Source organism: Natrix helvetica (genome assembly GCF_964273705.1).
Source record: "Natrix helvetica genome assembly, chromosome: 1".
Taxonomy (NCBI): domain Eukaryota; kingdom Metazoa; phylum Chordata; class Lepidosauria; order Squamata; family Natricidae; genus Natrix; species Natrix helvetica.
Window position 1 is genome coordinate 197,192,206 of NC_138548.1, and position 13,161 is coordinate 197,205,366.

The 13,161-nt window shown below is 39.9% G+C and overlaps 1 protein-coding gene across 7 annotated transcripts in view; it reads right to left on the bottom strand.

Moving 5' to 3' along the window:
• L1CAM (L1 cell adhesion molecule) overlaps positions 1-13,161 on the bottom strand; it is a 96,235-nt gene that overhangs the window by 60,459 nt on the left and 22,615 nt on the right. For all 7 annotated transcript variants that reach the window (XM_081938908.1, XM_081938911.1, XM_081938910.1 and 4 more), the window contains exon 2: positions 5,701-5,888. In XM_081938908.1, coding sequence (XP_081795034.1) covers positions 5,701-5,791 — 91 coding nt within the window. In that variant the 5' untranslated portion in view covers positions 5,792-5,888. The remainder of the gene's footprint in view (positions 1-5,700; positions 5,889-13,161) is intronic.

The following is a 13,161-nucleotide window of genomic DNA, read 5'->3' on the forward strand; positions in this document are numbered from 1 at the left end:
GCTTCCCCATTGACTTTGCTTGTCAGAAAATCGCGAAAGGTGATCACATGACCCTGGGGAGGCTGCACCCGCCATTAATATGAATCAGTTGCTAAGTGTCTGAATTTTGATCACATGACCCTGGAGAGGCTGCAAAGGTTGCAAATGGCCATGAGTCACTTTTTTCAGTGCTGTTGTAACTTTGAACGGTCACAAAATGAACTGTAGTAAGTCGAGGACTAACTGCAGGTGATAGTGTATGTTTTATAACATATGCTACAATTCTGTAGCCTTGCAGTGTTATACTATAGCACAGAACAAAAAATGCAAATTGAAAATACAATAATAGTACAGATATAATATATGGGCATGTTTTTAAGTGGAATCGATGCATGCATGGGTATTTAGAGAAGACATGCAGGTGACTCTCCTTTATAACCATATTAAAGCTCCACAAATCTATATTTATATGTAAGAGATGTTCAAACCAGGCTGTTCCATCCCCATAGGAAGTACTACCGCAAGTATCCTAAGTTTAGAGAAAACACATTTTATATTTGGAATGCCCGGTTCAAACTGATACAGCTCCTGGTGAGGTTGTAAGAGTATCAAGGCAGTGTTCAGTTAGCCCACTTCAGGCTCAAAATATTTTATACTTGGAACATTGTTCACACTTATTACTCTTATACAAACACACACACACACACCAGATTACCAACGTAAATAATAGGACAATTATCCTAAAAAATACTTTTAATTAAGTCAGTGGATTAATTCAACTCAGTATTATCTACATTGGCTATCAGTAACGCTTCCGGATATTAGGACATATCTAGGTGATGCCAAGATCTGAATACAGGATATTTTGTATGCAAAGCATGTGTGCTTTGTTATAAAACCACAATCTATCTCCTCTTCTTTATTTCACTGGTCAATCAGCACCATGAGAAAGTGCACTTTATATTAAGTGCTCCATTTTCATTCAATTCCCTATAAGAAAAGTTGCCTGACATTTCTAGGGACAATGAACAGGGCCATCGGAGTTGCAGGTGGCTAGCTGGTTGTGTACTGTGGAGGAGTGCCAGTGGACTGGGGAGGAAAGAGTGCTGAAATGGTATCCTTAGCATCAGTGACAATGCTTGAAAACAGCAGGTGAGGTTTTCACAGCAGGGAAATAAACACTATTGCTTTTTGAATGTTTGCAGATCACAATGCCCTCGCAGGGAATGGTTTATAACCTGAGGGTCTTATATTGTGGGTCGGCTGTGTAGAAAGGCATTTCCTATGCCAATGTCTTTTCACTTCCTTACAGATGAAATGTGTCATGGAGAAGGCCAAACATTCAGCTAGCCTCCTCAGCCCCCTTAATTTAACAAGCTGAATTGATTCTTATAGGAAGTGTTGTGTTTGGTTGAGTCAGCGACAGGTTGGAAAAAAGCTCCAATCCAATTAGCGGAGGGAAAGGGTCTCCAGGGATCTCCTTGCCTACTCATCCAGACAGAAGGGGAGAGCAAGGCGCACAAACACAGAGTAAGGGCGAGGTGGTGTTGGTGGAATGGGATAATAATAAAGAACCGAAATAGAAAGGTGAATTTTTATGAGCTTATCGGAGAAAGAGTTTGTCTCCACCATTATCACTGCTGCAAATTAAGATTTGCAAATCATAACATGATTCCAGAGGCCTGTTGAAGCCTAAAGCAAAACTCATAGCTCTTCAAAAAAAAAAATTAAAAATGGGAAATGGAAGAAAGATTTTGATTTGCTTTCTAAACAGTCTGGAGAACGGACCTTAAAATTACAACATATTAATAGGCGCAGTATAATTTGCCAGTGTTTTTGGAAATCAAATCAATAAATATTAATAAGAATCAATAGCTAAGATTAGAAATCTGTTCACTTTGGGGGGGGGAACTAATTTGCATACAATTTATGAAATGTAAAAAAAATAAAGTTATTACACTATCATTTATAGTGAGTCATATGTCTCACTATATACAGCACTATACTACTACAGTACTTCTAACAAATAGCATTATGTTGCATATGAACTGAATTAGAGTCTGCCTATTCTAAATTGTGTGTGTGTGTAACTGATAATGATACTTAGAGACCCACAAACTATCCATTTTATGGGCTAAAACAAAAAAGTGCTGTCTCTTTCCCTTCTCAACTGGTCATCAGTTTAAAACAACTGATATAACAACAGGATTATACATAATCCTGAAATTGTGTTTAAATATGATGGAAATTACTCTCAATTTGGCAGATTTCTCTTTCATCCAATAGCATCATATTTTGCAATATTTTGTTTTCTTCTGAATCCAACACTTGAACATTTTAGGATCTGAAGCATCAGTACAGTTTTCTCCAAAATCGGTACCTTCTGCTGGCTAGAAAGCACGAGATTGTGAGTTCACATCCATCTTAGGGTCTGTTTATTTTTTATAAAAATCACAATTTAGCCATCATATTATTGTGGTTTCCATTAATAATTCTGGATTAGACAGTGCCCCCTCCCAACTTGATTCTTGGACAATGTCAGTAACAATTAGTATCTCAAAAAAATGCAGCCATTAGAGCTTGTCACAAAATATTTACATAACAGTGATGGATGTCACCAAAAATTTGTCACTACAATGCATAAAGCCTAATATCTACATATAAATTTTCTCATATGCTCAAGTCCACTTCTAAAACCTTATACCAAGTAACTAAGCTTTTAAAAAAATCAGGTTAACACTGTCAAAGAAAATGCTTTTCAGAATTCATATCCTCAGCACAGAGTTCCCTGACACAAAAGATCCATCAGACTGGTCCTTCACGTCCTGTTCAACAACATCCTATTTATTCCATGAAACCATTGTAGGAGATTGGTTTAAATCAAGAGTATGCAATACAATGCTTGTGGACTTGCTATTTGTCTCCTCTAAGACTCTTTGGCCCACTTGATTTTCTTAAAGATTTCTTCGATACAACCATTCTCATTCTTATGAAGCTGACTTACTACAAAATAATGCACCAGCCTCTTAGCATAATTTTTATTTAGACACACATATGTTTGTTTTCAGACTTTCACCACCTCCAGATGGTCAGATTCCAACTGACACTGAATACAGAGTATGAATTATGCCTAACGGAGAAGTTGCCAAAAAAAGAAGGACTGGTTTTGTTCCACAGATTTAGACATTAAAAAAAAAGTTAAAACACATCGCGGTTCCTTTCCCCATTGTTCTCCTCTGCTCTAATGTACACTTTCACTAATTGGACAGGACAGAAGAATTCATGTTTATTAGCTGTACCACCACAAGATAAAACCTCGTGAAGGGATGATGTTCATGGGAGCAGCAGAGGCTAACCTTGAATGCTCTCCCTAGTGTTAAAAGACAATACCTGTTTCCTGATTTCTGTGTGCTGTCCTTGGTGCTGAAAACTGGTCTGTGTTTTAAAAAAGCTTGTTGAGGGGAACTAACAAGATTCAAAACTATCACTGAAATCAGTATGCAAAAGAGAAGAAGGTAAGATTTGTAAATCCTCCTATATTTGGCAAATTATAATAAGCATAAATGACAGTACTAGAGGGCTGTGACGCAACTGCTATTGCAATTTGATCTGGTAAATAGGTATCTGGATTTCGATCTAGAATGTGATTCGTATTATATAAAAATTATTCCATATAACATGGATTGCCTGATTATATAGGGTAAAGAAAAAGTGGTCCTGAATTAATGTGGACTGAAATATAAAAGTCTCCAGCAATTGATAAACACACTCAGGGGTTTTAGTCATAGACAGAATGAAGTGTGGATTGTGAAACAAATATAAGAAGAGCAGTTGTGCTGAGATAGAAAGTTATAGATGTATATATAGAGAAAGATATAGGAATTGATAAGATTATCAGAAAGAGAGGGATAAGAATTTTTTTTAAAAAGGCCTGCATGAATCAGTGAATGAATAAGGTATAAGCAAGGATAGTTTTCAAGGACAGGAAATTATGGAGTATAGTAAACGGTATTGGCGTAAACTATGTCTAGTTAGTACATATTTTGTTCTTGCACAACAAAGGTTAGCCAAAATAAATAAAGTGATGAGTTTATATATCTAGAAAAAGATAACGTCCGCTATTAACACTGTAGATGACTCGTATTCATTGTCTGTTAGAACTGTCTCCTTTTCAATGGTATTGTGACCAATCTATCTAAGTGTTGTGAAATGTCAGAAATATGAAATTATTTGCACAAAGAAGATTTCAAAGAATGTGGGAAAAAGGTTCACGGCTGGTAAGTAGTTCACCAAATGATGGCATGGTGTTTAGAACTAATGTCATAAAGCTGAGATGCAGCAGGTGGGTGCAAAAGACTCCCTTCAGTGTTGGACTGAGTGATTCCTGTTTTCCCATTTATCTTTCTTCTCTTGTCATAAACCATGCAGAACCACCCATTTGTATTGATCAACATCAACACAGGTAGACTTCAACTTAGGACAGGGGTGTCCAAACTTGGGAACTTTAAGACTTGTGGACTTCAACTCCCAGAATTCCCCAGCCAGCCATTCACTTAACAACCATGTTACCAACTTAACAACTGTAGTGATTCACTTAACAACTGTAGCAAGAAGGGTCACAAAATGGGGCAACCATGGCAACCATGCTGGCTGGGGAATTCTGGGAGTTGAAGTCTGCAAGTCTTAAAGTTCCCAAGTTTGGACACCCCTGACTTAGGACTACAGTTAGGTCCAGGTTGTTAGGTTGTTAACAAGGAATTTGTTAAGTGAGTCACACCCAATGTTACAACCTTTTGGCCATGGTTTTTAAGCAAATTATTGCAGTTGTTAAGTGAATCATGCAGTTGTTAAGCAAATCTGGCTTCTCCCATAGACTTTGCTTGCTCAAAGAAACTGGGAAGGTCACAAATGGCAACCATGTGACCCTAGGATGTTGCAACAATGCTTAATAAATGCCAGGTGCCAAATGCCCAAATTTTGATCATGTGAATGGTCATAAGTGTGAGGATTGGTCATAAGTCAATATTTCAGTGCCGCTGCAACTTCAAAATGGTTGTGAAATTAATGTTGTAATTTGAGAGCTACCTCTATAGCTCTCATATTTGGGGGGGGGGAGCTGTCCTGTTAGGGTGGCGGCATGTGTTATTATCCCAAAGGGTCCTCCCATTGATCTCTGATGACACTGCGTAGACTAAGATATGGAACATTATTAGAAAAGTTAATATCCTAAATAATAGGAAAGACAGTACACTACAGTGGAGTCTCCCTCTTAACTATGGATCTCCTTGGGTAACTTTGAGCATCTCTCCCTCCCTCCCTCCCTCCCTCCCCCACATCTCTCTCCCGTTTTATCTCTCAGTCCAAACTATCTCACAGAGTTGTTTGGGAATAAAATTGGTGAGACTCTTTTCTGTGTCTGCCACCTTGAGCTCTCTTAGAAGCAGTAGAATATTAATTCAGTCAAGAAAACAGAGTAAGGTGCCTTTTAAACACTATTCTCTGTGGCTCTAATAAAACATTGAAAATGAAACACTCATACACCTCCAAATCACGGACCTCCAGAACATTTCTGTGCTGCTTCATGACTCCAAAAATGATCCAGAATTAACAAAAGACAGCCAGAATGCCTCACAGACCCTCCTGCTTGTGAATGCTTATACAAGGAGAGCTTCCACCCTTCCCATTTTAAAACACATGCAGCAGAATATCATTGTTACTCACAGCCTTCAGGAAACTTGATGGGTTCTGCTGGAGCACAGAAAATCAGAACCAGCGGCCACAGCATCAGCAGGCAGGCAGGTGTTGAGGCCATCTTCTTTGGCAACACAGGCCAGGCCTCCTTCCTTCACCTGGGTAGCAATATAGCCAAGGAGGAGACAGCTGCATACAAGCCCTAATGTGACTTGTGGCTGAAGAAAGAACAAGAGAAAGAGCATGCATTAGCAAAAAAAAAAAAAAAAGAGTGTAAATTGGTTTCCTTCCCCCTCCCAGTAAAATGTCCTTTCCCCAAGGACTGTAGTGCAGACTGCAAAATGGATTGGAGGAAAGGGGAAAAAAAGCATTGAAGCCCTGTGTTTATTTGTTTGTATCATCCTTCAGTCCAACTTGTTGGAGGAGCGTGCTGTGTGAAGTGGATAAGCAATTAGTGAAGCATCCTTCTTCTCACAATGACTATTAAAATAAAGGAGGGGGAGAGAGGGTTACAAAGAGAAATAGAAATTAGGATTATCCTTAAATTAGAATAAAGGCAGAGTACACCCCAATTCGTAGAATTTGCCCTGGAATGTCTTTTCAGTACGGAAGGAAAAGAGAGAGCTTCTTTTGTTCAGGGAGAGAGAATGGATCATAAGGAGGCAGAGTGGAGGGGGTGGGAATCTGGAGAAGGTTTTATGAGGGTGGGTGTTGAAGGGGAAAAAAGAAAAAGAAAGGAGCTTGTGCAAGGACTAATGGAAAAGAACTGAGGGTTGATGGATGGAAATAGCAGAGTAAGGAGAATGGGAGAGAGGAGAGAGGCAGACAAACAGAGTAATAAAATGGAGGATAAAAGAGAGAGGGTGAGATTAAAATGAGTTTTTGAACACCTGGATATACATAAAGATGGAGAGATAAAATGGATATGCAGAAGACAAACATCAAACACAGTAGATTTCAATAAAGTTCCATTTTATCAGCTCTTATTGTCAGCATATATTCATAATATGCTAGCCTACCCCAGCAGCTATTTCTGATGACCAGGAAGATTTTTTTAAAAAAATACAAAATAGAACAAGCAAGGTAATCAATAGATGAAAGGGTTTATGTCAACGCATGAAGATGCCAGAAAAGTCCCAGTCACAGTTTTGAAGCTGCATCACTATTTGAACACCCTGTCATCCACCTAGCCAGGTGCAGCCCATTACATAGGTACTATACAGTGTTTCTATTGTGAGTTTAATCAATCTTCTTCCAAATGTTACCCTCCAGATACATTAAATGAAGGGAGGGAGGAATATGAAAATACAATGAAATCCCTGTTGCAGGCATTCACCTGCAAAATATGGGGACATGGGTGGTGGGAAAAGAGGAGGCATCGAATGAAAGGAAATGCCTAAGTAAGGCTAAATGACCCAAAAGTAACTTTTCACGGCTTCTCCTATGTTTGACTTGATTTTTCTCTTGGTAAGGTTAAAGATTGCAGGGTCGCCCAAATGGCTGCTCCTTCATAGTAGACCTGGGAAAGACTTAGTGGGTCTACACATGAGAAGGGAATTGCCATATACATGATAGACTTGCCAGGAAGAAAGTTACTGGCTGTAATCTAACGTAATTTCAGTTCATCTTGTTTGCAAGACATTTAACTAGATGAAACGTGCGAACAACAAAATTCAACCAGTTGTTGGGTCAGAATGACTAGGTATAAAATAACTATGATAGGCTGTCCCCCAGTTGGCCTGAATCTCCTGGCATAACTTTTTTAAAATCAATATTGACCACTGGTGACTATATGGACACATCAAGACAGTTTTTCTGGGCATCATTTTTGGAAATGATTCCCACAGGTTCCCACAGCCTAGGTTGAGAGACAGTGATTGATGACTTCTGTGCTTAAGACAAAGATAATTCTCCACTCCTAGTCCAGCACCTTAACCACTAGGTAAAACTATCTCTCCCTGACAACTTGAGAAAGTCATTAAGTCAGTCAGCTAAATTATTTTTCATCTCCTGCAATGAACCTTCAAGGGGGGGGCAAGCATGGTGGCCGAAAGTGCATTGCATTTGGGGGGTTCGGGCGCATGCACACTTTGGGCACTCGGTCCGGAAAAGGTTAGCCATCACTGTCCTAGAACAACCCTGCAATAACAGGGCTTGCTCTAGCAATTTTGCCTTTCTTTCCTTTTTATAGGGTTTTTTTTCTGTTGCATGAGGAAAAAACAAAGATATTCCAAATAGTAATGGCCTCCAAATCACCTTTGCCTGTCTGACTGGGGTGTCTGAAGTTGAGCATTACTAGGACATGGGACTAAATATTTCCCCAAGGGCAACAGCTGTTTGGGTCAGCCAAGCTATGCAATGATAACCACTGAATTGTAACTATGCACAAAGACTTTTTAAAATAATGCTTAAGCTCTGTTTGAGTTGAGGCTTGGCCTGAGGAAAAGGAGTATGGTACAAACCACACACGAAAAAATCACTGCGTCCAAGTAAATGTGACAGCTGTCTTAATCCCCATCTCTATTTTATTCTAAGTGGATTCTTCTCACCCATCCCTTTTAGCCACCCGCAAAATGACAATGTGAAATTTATGTTTGAATAGCACCAGCAGCAGTTGATATAGAAAGAAGAGACTGCACAAAAAGCCTTGAGCTTTTGAACCCATGGCTGATAAAGCGGTTAAATGGAAATGGAATAATTATTTATTGTTGCTTGAGCTCTTTTAATCTACACAAAGAATTTAAATTGTTCTACAGCAATTTGTTCTCACATTTTGCCTCTGATTAGCAAGGGATTTCCAAGGCCTGGCACTGGATATCTATTGGCTTAGCCTTCCCAAATCTTCCAGTGACTCCCATCATTCACAATTAGCACTTCCCTTGGTTGGAGGAAGGGAGTTCCAGAACAATGCATACAGAAGGTATAATGATGGGGAAGATTGCCTTATCTGGAATGAAAACCAGGCCTGGTGTATACACAAGTTGTGTTCTGGCACGGAGAGACTGGATTCCCTGCCCTGCACTATTGCCATAGATGGAAACAAAAGCAATGGAATTCAGACCACTTGCTGAATTCGGATGATTTTTGAATCAGTCCCTCAAACTATCTATGGTCCAAGAATTCCTGCACTAGCCTAGAAATCGCTTGAGATAGCTATTGCTCTGGGCATTCAACATGATAGCAGTGTTCCAATATCTAAGGGGCTGCCACAAAGAGGAAGGGCTCAACTTATTTTCCAAAGCACCTGAAGGCAGGACAAGAAGGAATGGATGGAAGCTAATCAAGGAAAGAAGCAACCTAGAACTAACAAGAAATTTCCTGACAAAACAACCAATCAGTGGAATGACTTCCCTCCAGAAGTTGTGGATGGTCCAACATTGGAGGTTTTTAAGAAGAGATTGGACAATCTGAAATGGTATAGGGCTTGAGCAGGGGGTTGCACTAGAAGACCTTCAAGGTCCCTTCCAACTCTTCTTATTCTGTTAAGAGGGGAGGAAAAATTCATTGATTTAAAGAAGATATGAAAATATGCTGCACCTTCAAGGATCTTGGTCTGCCCTGCATAATCTGCTAGCTCTGAGCCCATTTTTCTGCAAGCATCAAGAGACTGACTGACCCACTGAGTACAGATAGTCCTTGATTTATGACCACAGTTTATTTTATTTATTTATTTATTTATTTGAACTTATTAGTCGCCCCCTCTCCCCACAGGGACTCGGGGCGACGTACAAAAGCAACAATCAAAACAGTATCATATAGAGGAGGTAAAAATAAATAAATAAATTACAATGCTTAGAAAAAGTTAAAACCCCAATAACATTAAAAATTTAAAAACCTAATTAGTTGAGCCTAATGTTTCTATTGTCAAGTGAGACATTTGTTAAGTGAATTTTTACCTCATTTTATGACCGTTCTTGCCACAATTGTTAAGTGAATCGCCACTGCAATTGTTAAGTTAGTGAATCTGACTTCCCCTTTGACTTTGCTTGTCTGGGTTAAAAAAAAAGGGTAAATCACGTGATCCCAGGATACTGCAACTGTCATAAATATGAGTCAGTTGCCAAGCTTCTGAATTTTGATCCTGTGACCATGGGGATGCTGTAATGGTCGTAGGTGTGAAAAATGGTCATAAGTCACTTTTTTCAGTGCTGCTTTAACTTTGAACAGACACTAAATGAACTACCTGTTGATGTTGATGACTACCTGTATTTCAGCTGATTTTTGTATAAGGTAATTTGTATACCTATATGAAACTGACTATCTGCATGGTTAACATTTTTCTAAATAGCATAATTGTCTTTATCTGAGGGATTCAATACTTTTCATACTGGAAGCTCCAGGATGGAGGGATGAAGTTTCCCATTTGGGAGTACTTTTTGTTTAAAATGAATTTCATGGCAGCTGGATATGTCATGTTCAAAGTTCTCTGAGGGAGCCTCTTCTCACAATACAGTATTTGTATTAATATTGAATCTACAGGCATGTGACAGATGATTCAGTACAACTCATATAGAGCCCTGATTTAGCTAGATGTTGCTTGATATGCCTGAAGCCATAAATATGGAAGGAGAACGTTGTACTCTATCTCTCATCATCCTGGAATCCTGGAATCCCACAGAGGGTAGGGGGGGGGAAGCTGCTGTTTATGCCCATTTATACTTGTTCTGGATGACCTCAGATCACGCAGAGGGTCACAGCACAGCCTGAATCACTAGGTGGACATGTCTGCAGCTTTCCTACCCACGTTTCGACTGCACTCTGGAATCCTTTCCAAAATTTCACGTGCCGCACTTCCACTGAAACAATCCAATCGTTCGTTCATTCATTCCATCCCAGCGAATTGCTCAACCTTCTGGAATTAAACCAAGCAGCCTTGCCCATTTGTAGCTTACACTGCTAACCATTCACCCAATTATTTGCCAATCCTATTGCCTAATATCTATTAGGCACCCAATTATTTGCCAATCCTATTATTATCCATTATTCTAGCCAGTAATGGAAACTTATACCTCCTTTTTTACCACCTCAGAAAAGATGAGCAAGAATAGAAAATTGGTTTTTTTTAAAAAAAAATCCCCTCCCTGATACACAAAAGAAAATCATTTGCAGACAATCAGTCTGCAAATGGTTATTAAGCACAATATCCCAGATTACCAGTGAGTAAAAGGTGATTTGTATTCACACTTTACATGTAGGGGGGGCAGGGAGCAGCCACTTTTCCTGGATGCCATTAATCCAGAGGATAATATGGATGGATGGCATTCCTGCACCAGAGCCACCTCCTGCCACTTCTATTTCCCTCTGGTGTCTCCCATGATCGTCCTCTATTCATCTGGCAATTACCAAGCGAGGGGCTTATGTTGTTAGCGCGGCAGGGACCCAGAGAACAGCAACTAGGATGCAGATGGAGCCAAGGGGCAGCTATAGGGAGCTGAATTATTTAAGAAGGGAGGGGGAAGGGAGATAGCAACCTGTCAGCCAGGGCTTGGGGGAGGGGGGAACCCCCACAGGGGACAGGCTAGAATTTTGATTAGCCTTCCGAGGAAGGTCAAGGCAGAGCAAACAAACTGGGGACCGGGGGCAGGAGGAAATCATAGGTGGCTGAAAAGAGAAGCAATTCTAATCATGTGCCCATTCAAATCACAGAATGGAACAGAGGTCGAGAAACTGGATGTATGTCCAAAAAGCCCAAGGATAACCATGAGAACAATCCAGTACAACCGTATCTTTGTCAGAAATTAAAATCTTCATGCAGAATACCAAAGAAGTCTGCCATTTCTGAGGTGCCTTTTCCCCCAACACTTTCTGGTCAAGCTAACCAGATTGGGAGTCTTTGAACATCTCTGTCAAAACCCTGCCAGGATAGTCTCTTGACTATGACACACACACACAAACACACACACCTCCAAAGTGTGTGTGTTTCCCAGATCTCTTAAGCCTCTTCATCTTCTTCACCCACAAAAAGTCTCAAGCAAACACTTAGTGTCAGGAAGGGAGTTTTTGTAATGGAACTCTAAAGCATTTCATTTAAATAAAATAAATAAATAAAATAATTTAAATAAAATAAATAAATAAATAAAATAATATAAATTTAAATAAATAAAAGCATTTCACCTACTACAGGAGAAGTCATGATATAAATAAAAAGAAATAATAATTGGTAGCAACATCAGAGAGTTCTGTTAGAGGAGACTAGGAATTATGGACATTCTTCACATGCATTAGATTCTCCAGGATAATTTATGGAGATTGTCAGTTTGAGAGATTGTCAATTCGGGAGAGCCTTCTTCCAGGTACTGGGTTAGCTCAAGAAGCAGACACACTGATTCCAGAAGAGGCAACCGGATACTCTGAGCCCAGGCAGACATGATTATCCCTCTCTTAATTGCCCAACGTATAATTGGCAAGCATCAGTGGCTGTGTGCCTCCGAGTCTGGTGTTTCCATTTTATTTAGTTTTGTCATTGTGCTAAAAGCCTCAGCATACTATTCCATTCTGTGATGGGTTTAAAAAGCCCTTTTAAAATAGCATAAACATTGTACCGGGAAACAGCAGTGATTATGGAGTGTTTTCTTTTTGTCAAACCTGAAACATTTGCCATGCCATTTAATTGATTTTTTTTTAGAAGGGGGGAAAAACCCTATCAAAAATAAGATGATTGGGAAAAGAACAGTGTACTCACCCCTTCGGAAGTGGAAAGATCAGGAAAATCCATGTTAGAGTTGACTTTTAAAGAATTAGGCCATGGAAACAATGAACCCACAAATGACAGAACCTGACTATTGGAAGCACAGAGGTGGAACCCATCCAGCAAACCCTGTCTTCTGGTTGTCAACTGCCAGTGATTTAATGTGAGGTGTAAATTCACATCAGTGATGCCTCCCACTAGAAAATGCAGTTAACCCACGGATTCTAATTAACCTGCTTGTGAACTGCAGACTTTGTGAGTGAAAGATCTGGCCTAATTTGGGGTATTTGTTTCGTTCTTCACAGAACCTAGTTTTTAGAACATGAGGCCTGGAGCAAATTTCTAAGACACAAAAAGGGTCTTTGGCTGGCTCTAAAGTGCTGAACTATTTTTGGTAGATCAATGTGTTGCATATTTTCTTTATATATCATAGTATCTCAAGTTAAGGCAGTGCTTCTCAATTATTTTCTGTCATGCCCCCCCTAGGAAGAAGAAAACATTTCGCCCCCCCCCCCCGCGCGACTGTAAATAGTATCATTTGTCTATAAAATTGTTATAAGTACACCTCTGCATAACATAGCACACCGGTCTTTCCTCGTCTCCCACCGTAGTCACATGCTTTCTTTCCTCTTTCCCTCTTACTTGTCTATCCTTCCTTCCACCCTCCCTTCCTCCTTCCCTTCCTTCCTGCCTCCCTTCCAGTTCCCTCCTTCCTCTTTCCTCCTGCCTGCCTGCCTTCTTTCCCTCCTGCTTATCTATGCTTTCTTCCTTCCTTGCACCTCCCTCCCTTCTGCCTGCCTGCC